General features: G+C 37.9%; 1 protein-coding gene across 2 annotated transcripts in view; it reads left to right on the top strand.

Annotated features, from left to right (window-relative positions):
• The window catches only part of kcnh1a (potassium voltage-gated channel, subfamily H (eag-related), member 1a), a 293,626-nt gene extending 282,104 nt beyond the window's left edge, over positions 1-11,522 (top strand). For both annotated transcript variants that reach the window (XM_072580730.1, XM_072580729.1), the window contains one exon: positions 9,708-11,522. In XM_072580730.1, the coding sequence (XP_072436831.1) occupies positions 9,708-10,553 (846 nt within the window). In that variant the 3' untranslated portion in view covers positions 10,554-11,522. The remainder of the gene's footprint in view (positions 1-9,707) is intronic.
• Positions 11,523-12,153: the final 631 nt, after the last annotated feature.

The following is a 12,153-nucleotide window of genomic DNA, read 5'->3' as shown; positions in this document are numbered from 1 at the left end:
TTTGGCTAAACATCATGCCTCAGTAATGGCCAGACTCTGTGTGTCACATGGACCCACCACGTACTATAGGAAATAGGTGTCTGGACAATTCCCAATTCCATATGCATGAGCAAATTCTCCAGAGATGTGCTTCTCATTGTCACTGGGAGGGAGAGCATTGTGGCTGTGGCCTGTCATTGGGCCAGTCCATCCAGGAAAGAATTTGGAGGCAGTCATATGGCTGGCTGATGAGGCAGGTTGTTTAAATGCCCCTCCGTAATGCTTTGGGACTTAGTCCAGGCTGTAATAACAACATTAAGGCCCTCTAGCCCTTACCCCTCACAGCCCCTGCCACCCACACAATCATCATTCTCCCTCCATACTGTCATATTGCCTTTTACCTAGCAGATACAAATCATACTTTATCATCCATCTGTCATGGCCTCTTATGCTCTACATATCCCACTGTTCAACCTGTGGCTCCTCATACCCTCATGCCAAGCCATGCCCATGTAGCCAACTCCCATGTGCCCTCGTAAGGCATATGCCCCCCCCCCATGGCCTGATGCACTCCATTGTTAGCCACAGCACATCCATGTTCATTCATCCAATGTATAGAACCAATGGATGCGAGAGTAAAAATAGCATTTTTTTTTAATTTTAAAGAATCATTCATTCATAATTTTCAAAAAAAAACTTCTTTTACTCTGGACCAGATCTTTAAAATATAATTAGCAGAACCTGGAAGCCCTTGAAACCTGTCTCAAGAAACATTATACAATTGACAGCACAGATCAGAGTGCTATCAAGCAAACAATGTTTTGTTTTCTGGGGTACAACTATTTCAACACCCGAATGGATTTCTGCAAGAAATGCATTCTGAGGCTTATTGTCATAGTTTGATATAGTATGGGCACAGATGTGCCATAGTTTACAGGGGCAGCGGGGGGTCAACGGTAAAGAGTCTGGATGGGGAAACGTTCAGAAGGTTCTATATTTGAGATCCCATGAACCATGAATTCTCTAAAAGGTGGCCTAACTCCCTGAAAATTACAATGGAGTAGGAAAATCTTATCCTCACGATCGAGCCAAACAGGTCAGAATCTGCAGAATACTACCTCATGACCCAATCTAGCCCATACCCTTAAAAGGCCTTGGTGAAAATGTGAAATCCTGAGAATGGGGTTCGGGATCTGTGAATCCTGGTCACCCTTTTCACACTTCCACAGAGTTTCCCTGACCTCCTGGAAATCCACTGCATAATCTCTAATCTTTTAAAACATACACTGAGTACCTAAACGTTATTTCTGACTTAATTCATTGTTCTATTCCTTGTTCATTAAATTACATCCTTCAGTTTAATTTCTCTATAAGGCTGTTCCATTATTATTAGAAAAAGTTTAAAACCCTATTATAAACAAATTGTAATCTGGGAGTAATTGAAATGAAGATGTACTGTAAACTTGTTGCAGGATCTCTGATCAACTCTATTGTGTTGCAACCTCAATATTTTCTGAAAGGGCAAGTCAGCTTAAATCTATAGTGCTGAAAACGAAAATGGCAGCTGATCCTTTAACCACTTTGTGACACCCTGATGTCATGACCGGCATTATTGTACATGCAAATTATTATGTTTATTTAGGATACTAAACTGTTCAAAACAGGTCATCTTAAAAAAAATCATTGAAACATTCTTCCCCTCTTCTGGAGTTGAAGTGGATGTTTAGAGAAGCACCATCATGCAGAGAATTGTTCATATGTTACTTGAATATTTTCTGCAGTTGTGCATACTGATATTATCAGAAATCTCACTTGAAAACTTGCTGATACGCATGTTCGTGTGAGGAATCTGACCACCAAATTGTATGAAAAATATTTGAAACAATTAATGAAGTACCGGTAGTCAGAAAGGAGATGTTGGGACTTCTTTGTGATAACAAAAATACCAATAAGTATAGGCTTTAAAATGAATTAGACATAAACTTCATTTATAGTAACCAATAGGTAACAAATGAATGTGTAATTCATTTGGAAACAAGAATTTACGAAAGCTCTAATTTTGATTATACTTAGCTATGTAATATTGCTAAAATTGGTCATTATTTATAGTTTCAATTATTCATCCTTTTCTGTAAGAGCTAAGAGGCAATCACACGTATTCCTATGAGAAGAATACGCCAATGTTCTACTTACGCACATTGTGAATTATAGAGTTCTATATTAAAAATATCATAATTATTCCTTGGTGGAGAGAGACGTTGTGTTCCTACTAGATGCAGTTCTGGAAAATATAATCAATCCTGCTCCTTCACTTCTTGGCAGCCAGTAACAGTATTTTTTATAGATTAAAATAAAAACCTTTGTTGGTATTCTAAAATGTTTAAGGGTCGGGGTGTAAATTGGCTTACTTCTCTTCATTCAGTAGGATTCATGCAAATATTACACAATGCCAGTTGACAGTCTTGCATTAAACATAACAAGACCATTAGGATTCATTATAATCACAGTTTGCATTTGCTTAGGAACAGTTAAAAACAAAAGCAACTCTATTGGAGTTTTGGTTACACCACCTCTTCTGTATCCCCTAAACACTGAGGGATTCATGCATCCTCAGTCCTTAATGCAAATAAAATGGGGATAAATAGCTGAATTTACTAAAGTCAGCATTTAGTGCATAGTGTTCCCATGAATAAAAAAGCTAACTATTACTTGGTAAGTGATGTTGGAGGTGAAAGTTAGGAGAGATCAGAATGGGGATGGGAAGGCTGTTGAGGTAGAAAATTGTAAAGGGATCAGGTTCACAGTTGCATACAGGACAGCATTTGTAAAGTACTCACCTGAACCACATTTGCTCTTTTGAGTTTGGGGACATTTGAGCTGTAAGTAGTTGTAAGTAGTTGTGAAAAGTTTCCTTGGTTAGAGATAGTACTGTGACATGACTGTTTCACATGGAAGTAACTTTTGGGACCTTGGATAATGATGGGGAAAGGGTCAAAGGAATGGATGCTACTTTTGCCGCAAAGGGAGTTGCAAAAGGCATCAGCAGAAGAATGAAAAAATGGATCGTGAGGGACAGCAGAGAAGAGGTGGAAAGAAAGGTGAATATGTTGATGTATCATTGTAAGTGGCAGTGGATTGATTGAGCACAGTGGCTGAAGGACTGAACATTGAGTAGAGAGTGATTCTGACACCATGAATGGAAATTATAGCAGAAACATAATAAACATGATACTGCATGGTAGACTAATTAATAAAGCTAGGTCACATAGAATTCAGGGTGAGTTTGCCAATTGGATATATAATCGGCTTACCTGCAGGAGACAGAGTGTGGTGGTGGAGGGTTGCTTTTCAGACTGGAAGCCTGTCACCAGTGGTGTTTCACAGGGATTGGTTCTGAGTCCTCTTATGTTCATCATTTACATAAATGATTTGAATGAGAATATGGAACATATGATTAGTAAGTTTGCGAACGACACCAATGTTGGTGGCAGAGTAGACAGTGAAAAAGGTTTTCTAAGATTACAAAGGGATCTTGGTCAAATGGGTCAATGGGCTGAAAAATAGCACATGGAGTTCAATCTGGGTAAGTGCAAGGTATTGCATTTTGGTCCAACAAAAAGGGCAGGGCTTATACAATTCACGGTAGGACCTTGGTGTTGTAGAACAGAGGGACCTAGGGGTTCAGGTGCATATTTCTTTGAAGTTTCTGTCACATATAGACAGGATGGTTAAAAAGGCATTTGCCTTTATTGCTCAGTCCTTTGAGTATAGGAGTTGGGAAGTCATATTGAGACTGTCCGGAACGTTGATGAGGCCTCTTCTAGAGTACTGTGTCCAGTTCTGGTCACCCAGTTATAGGAAGGATATTATTAAGCTGGAGAGGGATCAGAAGAGATTTACCAGGATGTTGCTGGGTGTGGAAAATTTGAGTTATAAAGAAAGGCTGGATAGGCTGGGATATTTTTCACTGGAGTATAGGAGTTTGAGAAGCGACCTGATAAAAATTTATAAAGTAATGAGGGGCATAGATCGTTAATGGTAGTTGTCTTTTCCCTAGGATGGGGCATTTCAACATTTGGGGGACATGTTTAAAGTGAGAGGAGAGGGATTTCAAAAAAATACATGAATAGCAATTGTTTTCGACAGAGGGTGGTTCGCATGTGGAAGAAATTTCCTGAGGAAGTGGTGAATATGGGTACAATTACAACATTTAAAAGTCATTTGGATCAGTACATGAATAGGAAAGGTCAGCGGGATATGGGCCAGGAGCAGGCAGGTGGGACTAGTTTGGGATTATGTTCGGCATGGACTGAAGGGTCTATTTCCGTGCTACATGACTCTATGAATCTATAAATAGTGTGAACATAGTTATATATCCACTCTAGCAGTGTGAAGAAACAGGAATACCTTTTAGATGTTCTGACTGGAAAATAGAGTCGTCAAAGGAAATACAATGGAGATAAAACCCAGCATTTTGCTGCAATGGAGAGCCTGTTTGTTTGTTGCGGCAAAAGTTATGGAAGACATAGAATTTAGACTTTTCAATCTCTGAACCCTTGTGGGTGGGAATCAGCAACTTTTTGGAGAGAGGATTTGTATATCCTTTGGATATGGGGGTGCTGTCATGTGCTGTTCAGAATTATTTACTATGCAGATAATTGTGTGTAAAGTGTCAAGAAGTATCAAGAACAGATACATTATGAAAAGTCATATCAAGGTGTGTCAGCTGTCAAGAAGTGTCTCAAGTGTCAAACTGTCAGGAAGTTCGAAGACCTGTCAAGACTTTTCAAGAATGAAAATCTGTCAAAACTCTGTCAGAATGTACTTTCATGAATGACGGTGCTTTTCATAATAGTGTTGGCTGCAATTTAGATTTTTTAAGTATTAATAATTATGTTGTTCTCTTTTGTGCAAGGGTACTTGCAGATAGGCAATAATTTGGCATAAAGGCTATGGAAGGCCAAGGGTGTAGGGAGCTTAGTATTGAAAATGGACATGAGGGTCAGTAGAGGGGTAGAGAGGCATAGGGTGACATAATGTATTTGGAGAGCAATTGGAGATGGGTAGAGGACTTTTAGTTGAATGATTGGCATGGATGGGATATGGGGGTGGCGGGGAGTGGTGTGCATATGAAGTCTAAGGTCTGATGGAATTTTTTTTAGTTTAGTTTTGGAACAATATTGAAATCTTGAGGCAGGCTTTTCATCTGGCCTACCTTGTAACCAGCAATCTCATCTCATTTTGTTGGTTTTAACTTCCAAACCACTCTATCTGCAGGCTGAAATTGGGAGCGTAGGTAGCCATTTTTATAGGCTTGTTAATGGAGCTGTGATTTCTCCCACTCCATGTACCCAATCTGGGAACAAAAACTGGCACCAGGGAAATCAAGAGTGGGCACTGGGCTTTCACATGACGTTGAGTGGAAAAAAGCATAATCCAGATACTTTAGTATATGTTAGGAGAAACTGAGGGCTGCTGATGTTGGAGATCAGGGTTGAAGAGTGCGGTGCTGGAAAAGCACAGCAGGTCAGGCAGCATCTGAGCAGTAGAATCGATGTTTCGGGCATAAGCCCTTCATCACCCATTCCTGATGAAGGACTTATGCCCGAAATGTCGATTCTCCTACTCCTCGGCTGCTGCCTGACCTGCTGTGCTTTTCCAGCACCAGACTCTCGACTTTAGTATATGCATGTATGACTTAGATATTTTGCCTGTTTGAATTGTGCTGTTTGAATGGGCTTTTTTAAAATTTAGAATGCCTCCTTAATGCTAAGTATTTTTCTTTGTAGTCAGCTGGCATGTGGAACAAGATTTGTTGTAATAGAAACTTGGAGAGTCAATTAACAAACAAAGCTGTCACGACTATGTATAATTTCAGGGCATTGTGAGTGTAATGCGGCGAAGCCTAAGGCACAAGGCCTAACTTGATTCTATTTCACCACATAAACCTTTCACTATACTTTCTTATTTTTTCTCTTTTATTTCTTATTCTTTCTTTTGTTCTTTTTCTGCCTCTTTCTCCCACTTTCCCTCTGGCACGTTGTAGGTTGTATCTTTACAGCAGCAAAGAGTTCTCCTGTGTATTAGGAAAGGTCTGTACAAAATCGGTTATAATAACATGAGTAGAAAATTGAGTTAATGTCAGGAGAGATAGTAAGTCATGCTATTATCACTATTTCATAAGTGCACATTGATGGATCTTAAAGTGAAAACAAGACCTTGATCCAGAAACTGTAACAAAGGCCTCTCTCTCTCTCTCTCTATCTGAATTATTTTCATACAGAATTTGAACTGAACTGCACTCCTGCAAGAGCAGAACTGCAATAAAGCAATTGTTGATTTATATTAGATGTAATGATCTGGCCAACATGTGAGTCCATCATCAGGAATGTAGTTGACTCTGAAGTGCCCTCTGGGAAACTGGGGAGAAGCAATAATTGCTGGCCTAGCCAGTGATTCCTTGTCTCATGAGTGAATAAAATAATTACATTAATGAACAGTATTCTAGATTAAGTAGAATTTAGCTTATATGAACAACAACTGTCTGGGAAGATTGTGGCGTTGTGATAACGTCACTGAGGTAATCCAGAAGTCCTCACTAAAACACTAGGGACAGAAGTTAAAATCCTGCCTTGACAGTTGGTGGAATTTTAATTCAATTAGCAAAATCTGGAATTGAAACTAGACTTAGATATGGTTTCCATATTGTCAACAATTGTAAATAAAAACCATCTGGTTCACCAATCCTCTTGAGAGAAGGAAGTCTGCCATCTCGACCCAGTCTTGTATATGATTCACAGCAATGCCATAGACTCCTACCTGCCCTCTGAAGTGGCCAACAAGCTACTCAGTTCAAAGCAATTAGGAATAGGCAACAAATGCTCGCCTCACCAGTGATTCCAATTTAAGATGAGAGAATTAAAAGAAAAGTTGACTTGACTTAATAAGACCAGGAGCATATTTTGTCCGAGCAACTTAAAATATGTTTTAAAGCCTCGTGTGCATTAATTCAGTGACTGGCTCTGTGAAAATTATGGATCTGGTAATTAAGTTCTCCTGATATTGAAATATATCAGAAGTAACTCTCAGCTCTCTTTATTTGCATTCCACTTATTTATGATCATATTTGATCGATTTCTACTTTTGTGACAAGTCAATATAAAAAAAAGGAAGCACCTATTTTTGTTTTTATATTGCCGTTTAACTTTTGAGCACTGAATTTATATTATTTTGCTATAAAATATTTGTTTAAGAAGTATTCTACTTAGGGAATATAATTTGGTGCATTTTGATTGGGACATAAAGCGAGGAAGATGATTGTATTTATGGTGTCTTTCAAATGACTGATGCTTCTATCTGAATTGTAAAATTCCAAGTAATAAAGCCCACTCAGCCAAGTCCCCATTGTTAGCTTAAAACGTGCACTGTCATTCATCGTATGTAGGCGTCATTACCATTTCTAATGTGGGTTTTGGAATTCCAGTCGATTGATGTGCCTGTGGCTTAAGTGTGGCTTTCCTCATCCAGTCCTACAGCACAGGATATTTGTTGCTGTAATGTATTACTCTAAATATACTTCCTCAGCCTCATACGTTGATAATAAAAATGAAAGTATTTATTTTAAATGTTTGTCGTTTTTACAAGGTACTTTAATTAACAGGAAGAGAAGAAGGTTTGCATGGGTCAAACTTTCTCATTCCTTATTAGTCATAGGAAGCTAGTGGGAGTTAAATATGTACCTCATCAATGTCTGCTGTCAGCTCTAGGCATTGAAAATGTTTAATTGCAACTGAAATTGCAATTTAGTCAGATATAAATATGTCTGAAGCTTATCTAGATGAATAGTTTTTGCCAGATGTTCTAAGGAACCTGATGAATTGATTTCAAGGTGTTGGTACTTCATTAACTGAGCATTTTGAGTATCATTATTTGAATGAAGCATAGCAAATTATTATCCCATAATACAAATCAAAATAAGTTTGTCTTCAGCTGAACACTGCAATATAATTTCTTTAAAACTGCTGGTTGATTCAATATAAAGATGTTTGGTTTATCATGCCTGTGCTGACTCATTGAAGCAACTCTCCAATTAGTTTCATTTCCTGATTCTTCTACTTAGTCCTTATTCAAATATATTTTGAAAGTTATTATTGAATCGTCTTAATTGGATGATGAATGTGCTCCCTGGCATTGTCAATTTCCCGCAGAAATTTCTTCAGAGTCAGTGCCCAGGACCGAGAACAAAGGATTCTGCCCTGTGCCTGTTTATAAACCTGAAGGTGTTGGTACATATAAAATGGGTCAAGCTAAGCTATAAAGATAAGTGTATGGTATTAGGTAATTATATTAGGGATGATTTAATAGGACCCCACTAGCCAGAGAAAGATAAAAATTAGACACACAGCCGGTAGCAGTGAAGTGAATCTTGGGATGTGTTAAATCCAGAAGGAAAGTGTCACTATTTCCTGAGGAACTGTATGATAGCATTTACAGCCTCTGAGAAGTGCCTATTTTTACTTGCAACAGAGGAATGTTTGATACATGGACACGGTAAGGAAGGGCAGATTGATAAAAATAAATATTGTAAAAGATCATAAGACTGAGGCCTAAGTAATCAGTGGATTGTGTATATGGTACCTGTATGGTTGGATGGTACGATTTTATTTTATAGTTCAATGATCAGACAATTGATTTGATAGTTTTGGATTCATGTTAAAGGTATAATAACTCATTTATGTATTTATTTAGTTTGTGTGTGATGCAACAGTCACCTGGCCTCTGCAATTGTTTATATATGCCAGGCTGATTTATTGTAAATAGTATTGTGTATGTGAATACTTTGATAGGTTTACCCCCAAATCCAGACTGAATATCAGAAATAGCAATAGGACCTGTGAGCTTTTTAACAGCGTTATCACTTTGTCTAGCCACTGTCGAAAGATGTATGAGAACCCAGGCCTTTCTTTTCCTGCTCATCTTTAGGCTTGTATCATTTAGCTTATAAAATTATTAAGAAATTATATGCAGTAACAAATAAACTCTTGCTAATTATGAGGAGACTCCAGAACCTTAAAGAAAATCATTTAGTTTTTTTAAAAAACATCCAATTGTTTGATTGATCTTAGTGCACAACCAGAAGTTACTTTCAATGTACTGATTGTCTTTTTGAACTTTTGTCTAAAATCAGACACTATTAATCTAACAATTAGCACAGTAATTTTTAAAGAATTATTCACACTGAAACATAACCTTTTGAAAATAGATATAGGCTCTTAAATACTTAAGCAAAATAACTTTGTGGCCTTGAACCACAGTTCAACATTTTTGATTGCATATGAATTAGGAAGTAACCTTTTACACATAAAGCAGGGTTTTATTTGGAAAGTTTTGAGTTCTATCTGTTTCCGATTGAAGGTCAAGTTCTGTTTTATAGGTGCATAAGCAAGAATCATGGGTGATAATTACATCACAATGAAGTATTGTAATGTATAGTGCTATGACCTTATGTCACTCCTCGGATACTGCCTGACCGGCTGTGCTTTTCCACTACACTTTTTGACTCTGATCTCCAGCATCTGCAGTCCTCATTTTCTCCTAACTTCCTTTATAGTTGTTTGGCAGAACTAATACAGATTTAACCACTGACCATGTGGTCGAAGAAACGTGCATAAGTAACATATCATGACTGAATCATTAATCTCTAATTTTTAATTCTTTCATTCATGTAGATTGTGTTCAGGAAGATCAGTGATGTGAAGCGTGAAGAAGAAGAAAGAATGAGGAGAAAGAATGAGGCTCCATTAAACCTGCCTCCCGACCATCCTGTACGCAGACTTTTTCAAAGGTTTAGACAACAGAAGGAGGCTCGTTTAGCAGCAGAAAGATTGAAGGATGCTAATGATATCGAGAAAGGCATTGCACAGTTAGATGGCCATGTAGCAAATGCTGCAGCAACAACCAGTGTAGTTACAGTAACTGAAAGTCCAGCAACTCCAGTCCCTTCACAAGTGGTTAGAGCCTCGACATCAGAGACATCAGATCAGGATAAACTGCAGGCCCCAACATCTGAGCAATTTGCAGCTGCTAGACAATCTGGTGAATCCTGTAAGCGAAAGGGCTGGTCAAAATTTAAAGATTCTGCTTCTAAAGCAGAAGACTGGAATAAAGTGTCAAAGGCAGAATCGATGGAGACTTTACCAGAAAGAACTAAAACACATGAGGAGATGTCTTTGAGAAAAACAGATTCATGTGATAGTGGTATCACAAAGAGCGATCTGAGATTAGACAACGCAGGAGAAACAAGGAGCCCCCAGGACCGAAGCCCTGTGCAGACGGAGGCAAAGCACACTTTTTATCCAATTCCTGAACAAACCCTTCAAGCAACCATTTTGGAAGTAAAATGTGAGCTGAAACAGGACATAAAGTCCCTGAATAACAAGATCACCAATATTGAAAAACAACTTTCAGAAATACTGAGAATATTAAATGCAAGATCCTCAAATTCACCACAAGAAATATTTGAAATATCAAGACCAACAACCCCAGAATCTGATAAGGAAGACCAACAGTTCTAGATGAAGAGCCTTTAAGTGACAAAAATCAAACATGGGAAAATTCAGGTGTCATTTGCTAAACATTATCCAGTTTGAAGATGAGCTGTCCAGAGTGCTGAAATGATGGGACTTTATTGTGCTTGTTTTCTGATTTCTGGGAGGAATGCACAAACACTTGTGCACCTCATTGACAGAATGACAGCTGAAGAAAACTACTTTTGTTTTTACTGATTTTCTACATTGCATATTTTGATTAATTTTAAGGACATAAAATTACGAACAGTTATTCTATAAATATCTTTGCATGCGGCTTATTATGACATTTCATGGAAATACTTGCTGAAAAAATATTGATAATTTAAGATTCCTTATTTTGTAGCATAATGTCCGCGTAGCTCCTCTATTTAATTGGGATAACCAAAGGAACTTATGGAGATTTTACAGATCTGTACTGTGTTTCTTCAGATTAAATATTTATCACTTTTTTTCTAGATTATACACAAAACATATCACTTCTTTATGCTCCATGTAGCTTTATTTTTTCCCAGGACATCGATATATTTTTGATTATTTATTATTAAAAGTTACAGCTGAAGACCAACATCAATGTTGCTGCTTTGCAGCTTTGGATTTGGATCTGCTTCTTGTTGATAGTAACCTTTGCTTTGTTGAAGCAATTCAAATCAAACAGTACACTTTTTTTAAAAAAAAAGGTTTTATGGGCAGAAATTTAAAAAGTAAAAATAATTTGTAATTTTAGAACATAGAAGGGGTTGTCAGTTGTTTATGTTCCCTTTCCTGTTGTTTCTGCCTGCAGTCTTCTCATACCTTGGCTGTGTTTTTTTAAAAAAATTGCTCATTCCCACTTCTAAAGGCACAAAATTATGCCATGTCATTGTGCTACTTCCAGAAAAAGTGTTGGATGTGGGTACAGTTACAACATTTAAAAGACATTTAGATAAGTACACGAATAAGAGATGTTTGATGGTGGTGGTGATGATTTCGGGGAGGGGGGGAGGGGAGGGTGGGGGGAGTGAGGGGCGGAGAGATATGGACCAAGTGCAGGCAGGTGGGCCTACTTGAGTTTGAGATTATAGTCGGTTTGGACGGGTTGGACCGAAGGTTCTGTTTCTATGCTGTATGACTCTATGCGTTCTGCATTTCATCCTATATCTTGCCCTTTGCGTTGCGGTCATTGATCATAAGTGGACTTTCTGGATTATTTCTTCCATTTAGTTGTAGGTGTGCTACAACAGCTTGGAATACTTAATCAATTTCCAAGCTGAATTCTGAAAGACTTACACCTGTAGGCCAAATTTTATATTCATGTCACTAAATCAGACTCCCTTCTTCTAATGACACATTCAAGTCGCCAGTGTTTTTTTCTTGTTTATCCAGAAATCTACTGTTGAGCTAAAAGAGGCAGATTTTTATTTTCAATTCATTCTTGGTATTTGGACATCACTGACACAACTAGTTTTTATCCAACAGTACAAATGCCAGTACTCAACTTATTGACGCACTTTCCTAGAATCCAAACTTAATAGACAGTAATAAAAGCAGCTTAAACGTGGCTGCGTGCACATATATTTAAAATATGCCAGAGGATCTATGTATTTTC

This window comes from Chiloscyllium punctatum, chromosome 11 (assembly GCF_047496795.1).
Source record: "Chiloscyllium punctatum isolate Juve2018m chromosome 11, sChiPun1.3, whole genome shotgun sequence".
Taxonomy (NCBI): Eukaryota; Metazoa; Chordata; class Chondrichthyes; order Orectolobiformes; family Hemiscylliidae; genus Chiloscyllium; species Chiloscyllium punctatum.
This window is presented reverse-complemented; position numbering and strand designations above follow the sequence as displayed.